At 36.4% G+C, this 13,416-nt stretch overlaps 1 protein-coding gene across 1 annotated transcript in view; it reads left to right on the top strand.

Annotated features, from left to right (window-relative positions):
• CHN2 (chimerin 2) overlaps positions 1-13,416 on the top strand; it is a 165,796-nt gene that overhangs the window by 62,312 nt on the left and 90,068 nt on the right. Inside the window, exons 2-3 of the mRNA XM_083823554.1 lie at positions 4,224-4,262; positions 10,920-10,975. Of these exons, the coding sequence (XP_083679680.1) occupies positions 4,224-4,262; positions 10,920-10,975 (95 nt within the window). The remainder of the gene's footprint in view (positions 1-4,223; positions 4,263-10,919; positions 10,976-13,416) is intronic.

Raw genomic sequence — 13,416 nt, 5'->3', positions numbered from 1 at the left:
CCCAGTGTTCGTAGTATAAAAACACAACTGTTGGCATTACTGGCATTACATTGTCATCCTCACAAAGTACAAGGAAGTAGTAAAAAGCAATTCAGACATTCCAGTATCTTCACAGCTACTTCCAGAAAGGTGGCACCTTTGGTACAGAGCCAGGCGTAGAGAATAACAAGGCTTGAAGTACATGGATAACTTTACTTACTATGTAATTACCGTAAGCCTCATTTCTCAGAAATTGCTTAAGAACAGCTCTAAGTAAAGTATTAACCATTTATCATGCATCAGTTACAGAAATAGTCTTCTACTGTCATGTTTCTTAAAAAAAAAAAAAAAAAGTCTTGTGTAGTTTTACTTTTTATTTGACTGCTTAAACTTTGCCAACGTTTCAGTACTAACTTTACGGTACTCTCTCCACACTTACTCAGCTCTACGGTGCTCCATCAGATTTATGAAATAAAATTTATTCCTAAAAGCCTTTCCATTTTCTTTTTACAATGGGAAGAGTAAAGCAAACTAAGTGAAGAATTGATTTGCCTTTCCTTATTCCTACTTTCCAATTCCACAGTGTTATTTTTGGTTTGACACTTTTCTGTAGTATCTTCTCCTGTCCAATATAACTGTATTAGCGTGCAGTGAGAAACATTTTGGTAGCTGTCATATTCCACAAGTGTCAGCTTTCACCATTCCTTTTGCCTTTCTGTTTACAAATTAACCAACTATTAGTTATTTTTTTAGTCCTAATAACCTTCTTGACTGTTATGTTTCAAAGTGTTTAGCTAATGGTATTACCTGTAAGACTTCATGTAAATCTTTCATGCCTTTTTTGCCTGTTTGAGTTTTTCCGGTTTAGGAGAGGTGTGAGGACACCTTGGTTTTCTATTTTTTTAAATTTTTTTTTTCATTTCTGTTACGGTAATGATATTAAGACTTGAAATAACAAAAATAACATAAAGTTTTGGGTATTGTGTAGTTTTAGTGAGGCACTGGAACAAGTTGCCCAGAGAAATTTTGGATGCCCCACCCCTGGAGGTGTTCAAGACCAGGTTGGATGGGGCCCTGGCCAACCTGATCTAGTGGGTGGTGTCCCTGACTGTGGCAGTGGGGTTGGAACAAGATAATCTTTAAGGTCCCTTTCAACCCAAGCTGCCTATGATTCTATGAAAGTCTCTCTAAAGTCAGGCGTATAATAGCTGACCCTGTGACATTTTTTCAGAACTAATACTCATTTTGTGCTTTTGGTTTCTCCTGTCGTGACTGCTTTCAACTTTGCTTTTAGCTATCTTACTTTCTGAATTTAGACCTGTCACTGTTGAAAGCTTGAAACCCTCAAGAAAACAGCAGTAGGAGAGATCCTGTCTTATCACCTAAGAATATGTCAGTGAAGCCCTTTTTCACACTCTGCCTATCACAGTTATGTTAAGCACTATGATCAAAGTTCACATTAGGAATATAATTTAACGAGATAGATATCAACTTGGAGCACTTGTCATTTGTGCTGAGTGAGATACATTTATTGACTGATCTTGGCCAAGAAGATCAAAATTGAGGTCTGTGGTCCTTGCAGAGATTGTTACCATGTGCAGAACTGAAGACAAAAGCTATGGGAGCTGAAGTGTCATATACTAATGGAGTCAACCACCCAAACAAACTATTAATGGCAACTTCAGTGAACATGCTGTATTAAGCCTAATGATAGAGAGTGAAGTACAGTTGAATTAGTAGAGCTACCTTAGAATAAAAGAGGAATAATATATATTAAAAAAAAAAAAAAACAACAAACAAAAAACATGGCCCATGCTTGCAGAGGGGCCCAATGGCCTCTATCCATAGAGGGAGCAAGACATTGATAACTGGGCTCCATTAAACATTTCTCTGATCCTTAGACACAACCTCTCTTTCCAGGTTGTATTTAAGGTAATTGTTCTTTATTTCCCTGCATATGGATGCCATCAAATGTCAGGCACAATAGCCTGACAATAAACAGTGATAATAATACCACATGTATAGTGTTTTGTTCTCTACACTTTAAGAAGATGTTATCAGCTGTTGGCATCACAGAGGATGCTGTGGTAGGTAAAGGAGAACATGGAGTCGGTGACCTGTGTTTTTCCTGAGAGTGCTGCTCTTAAGAATTATTTTAGCTATTGAGGAATGGTTTTGTCCGCTCTTTCCTGGGCCAACAGATTCATAACCGTGACTAATATAACATAATTATCAAGAGTTTTGTTTTATGAGTATCTCCAAGATGATTGTTCTCCACCTAGACTACAGTATTTCCGCACCATCGGTCTGTCTAAAGCTAATGAAGCACTTTATGGCCACTTGTAGATCAGCTTTCCTTGTTCAATTTACTGTGCTCTTTCTAATTAATTTGGAAGATTATAACAACAACTGAAACTTGTTTTTTCATTGTTTTTCCGACAGTTATTTCCTTTTCTGAAGTCACAAGTACAGATAATCTAACATTTGCATTATTTCAATGTTTCTCCTATTGGAAGAAAGCTATTAAGTTAACAAGCAAATTCAGAAATCCCGTTGCAGTAGTACAGAAGTATGGCAGAGGAATATAATACACAATATTATGGTTTTATGGTAAACTATATAGAGAGCAACAGATGCATAGAAAAAAAAAATGAGTAATATATTACCATTATAGTGTGAGAGGAGAAAAAATTAGCCTGCTTTTGCATGAATAAATTTCACTGGTCTCATGAATAGCTTCATATAATTTAAAATAATCCTTCTGTATAATGAACTTGCAAGCTAATTACTCTTGGATTGCCACAGTACTGTATGACTCTGTCAGTCTGGAAGCGTTTTAAATTTTGCCAAAGTTATGAAGTGGATCCAGCTGAAACCGAAATTGAATGGGTTTCCCAATCAATATATCCGCAAATTGTTGCAGCATATTATTCCAGGCAGTAACTGTGATAATTGCTAGGTTTTATCCTTTTTTAAAAACAATGGAGTTAAAAGTGGCAGATGGTAGTTTAATGATTAACATTCCTAGTAAACAAACTTTTGCATGGATATGTTTAAAGTGGTTGTGTGTATATAAATAGACAGAGAGCGTGAGCCATGCAACTATAATTGAATTGCATTAGCATAACTTAAGTAGAAGTTTGGTAAATACCAAACACCTTAATTAACTTGCACAGTATTAGGAGATTAATGATATACCCCCTATAAATGCCTCTTCAAAGTGTTTGGCAACATGGCAGTTCAGAGCCAAACTAGTTCTTGGTACCCCAACCCTTTGTGGTTGATGTATGGCAGCTTAGTTAACTCCTGCACTTCAAGCTTGGCCTCTGCTGGGATTTGTGGATGTGTAACAACAGCCTTTTTTACCAAGAGCTGGAAAGCTACCTGTGGTGTGAGGTTTGTGGGCTCATGTACTCAGCATGGCCCTCAAGTGGTGCCAGTCTCCTTTCCAGCCTAGAGAGCCTTCTGCACCCTGAGCTTTCAACATGGTTTTATTTTAGCTCAGGCTCTACAAGCTTACACTTTTAGATAGAACCTCTGTTCCCTCTGCCAAACATTTACCTAGTATTGTTGTATAACTCTTCCACTGAGAGAAGATATCAACTCTTTTTATGCCCTGTCAATTGATAAGGGCAGTAGCCATCTGTTTGCAGTTTTTGCAGTCTCTTTCTAACTTTTTTATTATTATTTTTGCTGATGCAGTTTCTGAAAAATATGCAAATTACATATTATAGACAGTTCAAGAAGTGTAATTGAATCTCATTGTTGGAACTGTCAGACCAGTGCATTGGAGTCCAATCTGAGCTGTGCATCTTTTTAGCTAAGGCCTATATTAGTCACTGATACTTATTCTAAATTCTTAATAGTGGGGTTAGAAACCTGATTGAAAACCAGTAGTGATTTGTCTCTTTATCATGCCAAATAAAGTAAATAAAGAATGTAGTTACCAGTCTAGTTAATTATTATAGAATACTGGTGAGTCAGGAAACTATGCAAATTGGTAAGAAATTAATTCCTGATGTATTTGAATGATTTGGAAAGAACGCATTGGATCTACAAGTGGCTGAAATTTATATTCTTCTCTCACATAGAAAACTGTACTGTAAATGAGCTAGTATCTCTCTTGGGAAAGAAATGTGAATTTTGCTGACAAGCTGAGGACTCTCAACGGAAAAATGCATGCTGACAGGTTGAACCAGTGGCCAATTGACTGATGTCTTTCTCCCTTTTTACTTCTATTTCAGATGCTGAAGAATACCAGCCTCCAATATGGAAATCATATTGTGAGTATACTAGAAATAGGAGTAATCTTAGTACTTTGCCATGGTGTCACAGTTACTTCTTTTCTCTTTCTTTGTTAAAAATAAATAAATAAATAAATAAATAAATAGATAAATAAAAGACATAAATGTACTAGGTTAGGTGCCTGTAGAAATTACTAAATTGGACAACAGTGAAACTTGAACTGTTCTGGGTCTCTACAGAGCAAGACTCAGCAGTGTTAAGAGTCACAGCTGGGTTGCCTCACTAATGTGGAAATCCTGGGTTTCATGGCTCCTACATTGAGATTTTCAAGAAGGGCTCCAAAGGTAGAGGTTAATGTTTCATGTGTTTACTAAAGGTCAGACTTGAGTATACTTGTCTTCTTATATGGGTCACCAGCTCACTTTAAAACAATAATATTTTTGATCCTTAGCAATATAAGCTGATTTTTGAAGTGGTAGTTTAGAAGTTGGAGACACCATTATCAGTTCTTAGAACCTTCCTGTCTGCCATTAGAAAAGTGATTTGGAGTGCAGAGCGGAAGTGCATGTTTTATGGTTTGGGTTTTTTTTGGTGTTGTTTCAGATGTATTTTCTAATAAAATAGCACAGATCTAAGACAAAATACTGCCTTTTAAACCCTTGATCTTTTTATTTCAAACACTTACTGAAGCTTCAATGAAACTGTAGCTTTGAATATTTTTCCCACTGTTTTTGGATACAGAACTATCCCAAGCAAAAGCTGAACCTTTTATTATGGCAACTTCAAATACAGTACAGTACCATTACAAAAATGGAAGTACAAAAAGACAAGGATCACAGTAGTTACATGTGTGTACATGTATAACTTTAAAGACTTGAGTAAACTTGTTGGCTTCACTTATATGCACATTAAACTACCTTGATGGCTTCAAAAACATCTACATGAGAATGGCAATCTGCCTCAGAATGGACTAGGATTCTTTCATCCAAAATTTGAGTACAAAACTAATTATCGATTGCTTCTTAGAACAGTTTTCTAGAGACTTATTTTTGTTGATGCAGTATTTTAAATATATGGTCAACAGGAATGTATTTCTTTTAGATGGACAATTCCAGTGTACTTTTTAGAGCACTTGGAGAAAAGTAGACACTTGAGTGTATTCTTTTAGAAGAGAAACCAGGCTTAAATCAAAATCAGTGGAAAATATCCTGTTGACTCTGACAAGACTAGGATTTGAAATAACAGATGTTTCCTTTAAGGAAGTTTTCATTTAAAAAAAAAAGGGGGGGGGGGGGAATATGCACATGCCTTTACTTACCTTCTCTTAGTCACCTCACTAGTGCAACAGGCAGGTCAGTGCATGCAGTGAAAAAGTTTGGTTAATTTTGCCCAAGAGCACACACAGTTCCAGGAAACTTAAATAAATAAATAAATAAACTAATAGAATATGAATATATAATTTTCTATTCACATGTATGTAGGATGCCAATATTGTGGTAGTGACAACATCATAGCATCAACATCTCAACCCCATGCATGAATGACCTTGGAAAAAGTTACACAGCTCCAAAAAGCAGATAGCAGTTTAAGGCTACAGCTAGCAGTTTAAGGCTACTGCTGAGACTGCTTAGCCACAGACATATGTTTTTCATTGCAGTGTTTGGTAAAATATGCTTCTTTACCCTGCTAAAAAGATCACAATCTGGTAAATTAATTATAGAAATTATGTCTAATGATAGCATTCATCTATGATACAATCTACTCCTGTATCTCATCAGTTTTAAATTAGTTTGTATATTTTACTATTGGCAATTTATGTTTACTGCCTATTTAACAACTGTTTTAAATGTATTTTAGCTAGTAACTTTTTATTTTTTTAACATTTTCTAACTTACTTTTAAGATATTTTGCATACAGTTTTGACTTCTTTTTAAACTGATGCATAAATTTAGATGCTCTTTGTGGTATTTTATTGACATAGTAATCAATGCTTCAAACCTAGCTTTTCAACAGAGGCAAATTTTCCTGGTTTTGCAGGTGAAGTATTCAATTAAACAGTATTCCGCAAATCCATGGGCAAATGCTGGTCAAAGTGGAACAACTTTCAGAATCCACATGTTATACTTGGCATAATTCACAGGGTTATTTCAGCTGGATTTGGAAAAGATGGATTCTAATGTCAAAGACCTTCACTTGCTTATCAAGGCCTGTTAGAAGGCACATAGGTTTCACAGATCCATATTCTGGAATGAAGCAGTGTGGTATCAGTTGATGCCATGGTTCAGCTCCTTGTAAAGTTCCCTTGCTTTCTTCCTTCTTCAAATAATATGCACAATGCGTGAGACTCACTTTTGTTAGAAATTAAGGCCTTATTTCAGCCATGCACTTAGGTTCCTAATTAAGCTATGTGAGTAATTCTGCAGAAATAGGACAGTTCATATTGTTCAAGCTGGGCACATGGATAAATGCCTGAATAAGATGAGGACAAACAGGTAAGACTAAGGAACTCTATGAAACACTCTCAGGCAGAAGGCAGTGTATTTCTTTGCTGCTTTATAAAAGCAATGATAGGATTTTTTCCTCTCCATTGGAGCATCACTGAGCAGTAGTCACAGATGAGTTAAAATAGAAAGCTCATGTTCCTGGCACACTGCAGATTGAAAAAACAGTATGAAGACAGTGGTGATAGTCCTTCTTCCCTGGCAGAAGAGGAGTAAGTGTTGACTTTCACGTCACCCCTTTGTTACCTACACAGAGCAGATTTCATAATTAGACAGTTCTCTCTAAAATATATTGTATAATTTGTCTTATTCATTCTGGTACACAAGTCTCATCCTGTAGCTGGAACAAAAGAGAGAGAGAGAGATTCCAACTAGTTACTTTACATCTCAAAGAAATATTCCCCTAGAAATTCTATAATCAATTAAAGTTTTGTTACCTTTATATGCTCCTCGGTGATTATGATGCTATGAACATTGGCAAGATATTTGAATTATTAAACTGATAAAGATTGTTTAAGGGACATTTAAAAGATGCTTGTTTTTTTCCATTGCACTGCTACATTTTGGTCCAAAATTCTGTCTGTATTATTACTGTGCATTTGCTTCTGATGCAGGATTGAAAAGCTAATCCTGGTCTGGTGCTGTTCTCGAAGCAGTAATAATACATTTTCTTTTTGCATGCAGTTGATTTTTTATGAAGTTAATTTTCTCAGGGCTAAAATAATAGTGCATCATTTCATTCAAGTGTAATCTTTTTTCATAACCAAAGTGAGTTTGTCTCTAACCTGCCTCTCAGTTCTACATGCTGAGATAGACTGGATCAGATGTCAATTGCTGCTTACCGCTGTATTAAATAAGTATGTTTTTGTATTATTTCAGTCAACCATATCCTTATAAATTGGATTCTGTTTTAAGACTTTCAGCATCAATGAGGGGAAAATGAGGCAGAAAGTTAAGGCTTGTTGTCATTGGAGCAAGTGAGTAAGTAAGGGTCAACTGCTTTCTGAACTTCTGACCATCCACTGGACTCGGCTGAGGTCTCAGCAGCATCAGCCTGAGTGGTGAGCGCCCAGCACATATAATGAAATCAGGCAGAGCTCCAGGATGTTCAGCACTTCTGAAAATGAGGTCACTTAATGAGGTGTCTATGCTCATTGGAACTTAGCTGTAGGGCACATTTTTTTTTGAGTCACCTTAGCCATAATATTTCACTTGTATTCGTACTCATCTGCAGACTTTCTTATAGCAATCATTAGAAGCAGAAACAGGAGAGAACCTTTCTAGAGAAGAACACAGCTTTCGGTAGCATCATACTTGCTTTCCTCCATAATACCTCAGTCTGTGAGATACTGTCTGTTCCTAGTTCTTCGCTTATGTGGCTTTTCACTGCTCTTTTACCTTCCCCATCCTTTCCCTGCTGTGTGTCTTTTCCAGGTATTCTTGTCTGCCTGTCTGTCCCTGCTGTTTCTCTCCCATTGAACCGCTTGCCTTCTCTCACCATCATGTCAGTGGTGATTCTCAGCCCTTTCTTTCTGTTCCCAGTCTGTCTTTTCTCCCTCAGTCTAATGGTTCTGCATCTCTCTGTAGCAGTTCCACTGGGCTGTCTGTTTGATGTCTTTCCATTCAAAGCTAATATGGCCAAATCTGAATGTTTTATCTTTTCCAGGAAATCATTTCCCATTCATGATGTTTTCTGTGATTACCACCATTCACAAGCTCAGACATGCTTGTTACCTGGGGCCATTTTATCATCCTGCACATTTAAGGCAGCATGTAGAGTATTATTATTATTATTATTATTATTATTATTTATTTGTATGGTAATAATCTTATTTTATTTTCCTGTGATGTATTTCTAAATCAGATGTCTTTCTCGATGCAGATTATTGTGCAGATTAATTACTCGTGCCTCTCTGAGAATGACAGCAACCTTCTATAGTCTATTCAAAACACAGTTGTTAAGATGATTTGTCCTTCTAGTACTCATCATGAATCCCTGCACTGATTCATCCCACTGCATCCTATCAACATACAGTTTTCTGTTTTTGCTTTCAAGTCTTTCATATAAATGCCCTCTCTTGTTAGTCATTTCCTCCTTTGTTTTGTGAAATGCTGACTCTTCTCCCCACCCTTGCTTCTGCAGTGATATCGGCCTCACTGATCCTTTTGGTCATTTCAAAGAGCTCTTTACTTTTTTCATTTCTTTTAAATGCAACCTATCACAAGATATAGGCATCATATGTGTTTGTCAGACTAATTTCTTTTACACAGCAGCTATCGAGGTTGTTTTAGAAACAGCTTTGTTAACTTAATTTGCTACGTCAGTTAATGGTTTTGATTATTGAAAAACAGGATTTTTATGAAGTATATTTTTTCAATTAAAATTTAAATGAATAAATAGGGGAAATAGATCTTTCGCTTTAAATGGTGAGGAAGCAATCATATTCTTACAATATTTTGAATCCATAGAGTTCCTTTTCTCTACTGGAAATGCATGGGGGAAGAAAAAAGTTACTATTTTCTCCTTTAGTATATTTAGCATTAAGCATCAGTACCTTGCTGAATTAGACATTATGCTGAATTTCAAACATTCAGAAACGGCCTCTTAAAATCCTGATACTGGGCTGCAGAACAGATAGAGTTTTAAGAAACAGTCTCTGATTTTTGAAGCAAAGTTTTCATGCTTTGCTTGACAACTCTTTTGGATGCACATTTCATTCGATCAGAAAAGTGTAGAAGGAAAGTTTTGAATCTTACTCCATGACACAAGTGAAAGAGGTAAGAAAGACCACTAGTTATCATAAATCTTGAGCAAAAGTAGTGGTAGGTCTGGCAGTGCTGAGTGAAGCAGGTTAAATCCAAATTCTTAGTACAGATTCTGAGCTGGAATACGTCCATATGCATTAAAACTGACAGGGGATATGAGGAATTATGAATTCTCTTGATATGTCCCTCTTACGAACCAGGCATAAAGATTGGCTTGGGAAAGGGAGAGGATATGGGTTTTTCCCTTGATATTAGCCTTTTTCCTTGATATTAGCCTGGTCCCCAAAGCTTTTGTATTCCCTAAGAGACAAACTTGGGTGCAAGCTGAGGACTTCCATGCTTCTCAGCTTTCATTGCAGCTTCTCCTAGCCCCATTTGAAGAGAAGGTGCTGAAGGGAAGAGAAGGTGCTGAAGAGTAATACCTAGTATTTCCATTCCCTTTCTGGAACAGGGCTCCAGCATTTATCAAACCAACCAGCATTTATTTTCCTCCCATAATCTACCAACTTTCAAGACTAAGCTTCACAAGCATAATTCTGAGCTTCACAAGCATTATGAAGAACCCTGTCCTAGAAACTTGGTCTTCAAAAAAAAAAAAGAAAAAAGAAAAAAAAATCATAGACACAACATGATCTTTCCAAATACAGCATACAGAAGGCCTTCCTCAAGGGAAGCAATCCAAACCTTTGGGATTTTTACTGGAGTTATGGAGAGACAGTCTGTCTGCGCTGGAATTGATTACTGTCACTGTATGTCAGCTCCCTCTCATGACTTTTGAGTGGAAAGGAAGGAAAGGATCTCATTAAATACAAGAAGTGAAGAGGCTGGGGGCCAGGGTTCAGCGGCTACCCCTGGCCTCATCTCTCTCTCCTGAAGTCCTCAGAAGATTCACAAAATTGATCCAGGGCCATTTGAATGTGGCGTAATTGCTCTGAAAGGAATGTTCGCTTGCTCATAAGTAGTTGCCAGCAAATTTTAAAAAGAAATAAATTATGAGATTGTGGTGAGGTCTTTCAAATAGGCTGAACTTTTTCTTGGCCTATCCAAAAAAAAAAAAAAAGAAAAGTGCGTTGCTAGTAAGCATTCAACCACTCTGTTCTTCAACCACAGTATATGCAAAAGTGAGATTTAATCTTGAGAAACACCTAACAAATTCTTCAAGCTATTTTTCCCCAGTATAGACACAGAGTAACAAGTATAAAAGGAGATAAGGATTCTAAGGGTTAAAACAATAATCAGTTTTACTAGTTTGCAGGTCAGCACCCAATTTTCATGTAAATGACTTACATAAACCTAAATACCTCAGTTTGCTGTCTTTTCCTTTGCATTTGCATTTTTCTCTGCAGCCTCTGGCTAAAAGACACATCTGAATAAAAGTTTGTGTATGTTGCAGTCTTCTAATTATCTGTACATTTTTGTCTTTGACAGTGTATCAGTTACAACAAGAAGCACCACGTCCCAAGAGAATCATCTGTCCTCGGGAGGTCAGTTCCTCTTTCATTGCACCTTGTTAAATCTGATGAATTGTCAGCAGAGTATTATTACTGAAAATCTTTTGTACGGTCTGGGTGTAGTATTCACTTTAACTTTTTCTAAGCCATTATTTTAAATAATCATTTTCCTTAAAGTTCATTAATTGAAGCAGTTTAATATTTGCTAATTAGGCATGGAGGCCTGATTCTACCACTAGGAGCACCTTCATTAAAGAAATACTCATTAATCATTGCTTACTGTGGTTTTCTGTATACTACCTCAAGTTTTGTATTTCTTTGTCAAAATGGAGCAGCAGAAGGTGTATTTTCCTCCTGCATCTGCATATTAAAGTATGCACGATGTGTTTCAACACAATTCATGTAGTTCCAGTTTGTAGAATACATTTTGCCAAAAATTAAGTTCAAGTTAAAGTGAAAAATAAGTTCAAGTTAAAATAGATAGCTGGAGAATTTGGTTCTGTCACAGAAGCTTTAAAGATTGAAAAATAATAAAAAATACATAGGAACAAACATTTTGCTGGGTCATCTTGTCTCCCTGTTTTCTTTTACTGTATTTCTCCATCTCTACTTAGTTAAATATGTTAGCTCCTCAAACTGCCCTGCGTAATAGTAATTGAAAACATATGTAGGCTTCTCTGCTCAAACAATAAAACTGTGATAGCCTTATCTTCTATAATGTCAGGGGCAAATTTTGTGCAGATAGAAATGTAATGCTAGTAATAGAAATACTGAACGCATGAAGTGATTACACGAGGTATAAAAGATTATGTGAAAGGAGATAGAAACTGACGATCATGGGTATGATATATAGCTCTTTTCTCAAATATAATCCTGAGCTTTGACCTGCTTCCCACACTGTGTACCCACTGAAGTAGAGCCCTAGAAAAATGCCCGTCAAATATCAACAGATGCAGAATGAGAGCAGTTTTGTGTGGAGCAGGAAATTTTGTACCAAGGCAAGGGTAGATTAAGTGAGTTGCCCAGGGTCATGAAGAAGAGACATTGCAAAGCCAGAAAATGAATCCAGTTTTCCTGAGTCCACCCAGTACCTTCACTAAAAGGGCATTGCATTCTTTTCTCAAGTGCCATTTACTAATTGTTTCAGAGTAGGGTGAGAAGGATCTTGGCCTCAGACTAAAAGCCTTCAAACTCTGTCAGTTCTGGATGTTCCCAAGACACGTGTGCAGGATGGTCAGAAGGGAAAGCAAAACATGTGAGTGGGTGAACCCTCGTGTAATTCTTTCTCCCTGTCAAAAACAAAGATTGGAAAGAAGGAGCAAACTGTAGCCCTGTGGGACTTCAGCACACGTGTGCTGCACAGTTGTAACAAGACTTTCCTCTCCAACATTCTCGTGCAAAGCAAATGATAGGTAGGTCTCCATGGCCATGGTATTTTCAAAAGGAAAGAGTGTTAAAATTTTTGCTGAGTATCGCATAATAGGTATTAAACTATTAGTGGTACAGCTGAAAATAATTAAGGCGAATTATTTATTTATTTCCAATGCAGCCATAGAGGAGTTTCTCACTTTGTATGAGATAATAGTTTATCCGTTATCTTACTTATCTTTTTCATACTGGAAGTACTTTGAGGAAGAATTTGTCTTCAGAAAATCTGAATGATAAGCATTGACTGCTGAGGAACCTTGCCTACTACTTCAATTCATCTTCGTGGGAATACAAATGACTTAGTCTGAATTAATTTAAGCTAAAATTTGTTATGCTAACTCTAATTAAAACATTTTTAGCTTGCCTACATGAATGAAAATTTGGATGAAGGTAGAATGTGATTTTAAAGTGGAACAGCAATTATATTTTTGTTCTAGAAAGAGGAGTATCTACATAAATAAGTGGAATAGATGTGCAGTTGTGAAGTTCTCACCATCATACTATATTGAAATTTAGTTTGAAATCTAAGTTTCCTTAGATAAAAAAACATGTTATATACAGCTGAAGTTACCCTTTGCTTCCTTTTCCTGATGTTTAAATACCATACATTATTTAGTTCCTGTTCAGGACATTTCTAAAGTTCTGCAAAAGAAAGCTTAGATCATATTGTATTAGCCAAACAAATAAATAGTTGTCAAAGCACTGCATAACAAAAAAGTAAAAAAGATGTCTGATTCATATAATTTGGGTTTGTTTGTGACTAATGAGCCATTTTAGTGGCTCACTTTGTAGACTGAAGACAGTCCTATTTTGATTTGTTTTGATTGTTTGTTTGTTTGTTTTAATTTAGTTAAACAACTGAAAATAAGAAGCTTCATTCTAAAGCAGTATGAATTCCCACAAATGTGATCTTTGATTGATTTCTATTTATTTGGATTTTGAATATTTGTATAGGTCAACTGTATGAGTTCATAGACCCGACTGATAGAAACAGATTCACTAGCCCTAAAGCCCCCCCAAAAATCATATTAGAGCACTGATGATTT

This window comes from Anser anser, assembly GCF_964211835.1.
Source record: "Anser anser genome assembly, chromosome: 2".
In the NCBI taxonomy this organism is placed as follows: domain Eukaryota; kingdom Metazoa; phylum Chordata; class Aves; order Anseriformes; family Anatidae; genus Anser; species Anser anser.
This window is presented reverse-complemented; position numbering and strand designations above follow the sequence as displayed.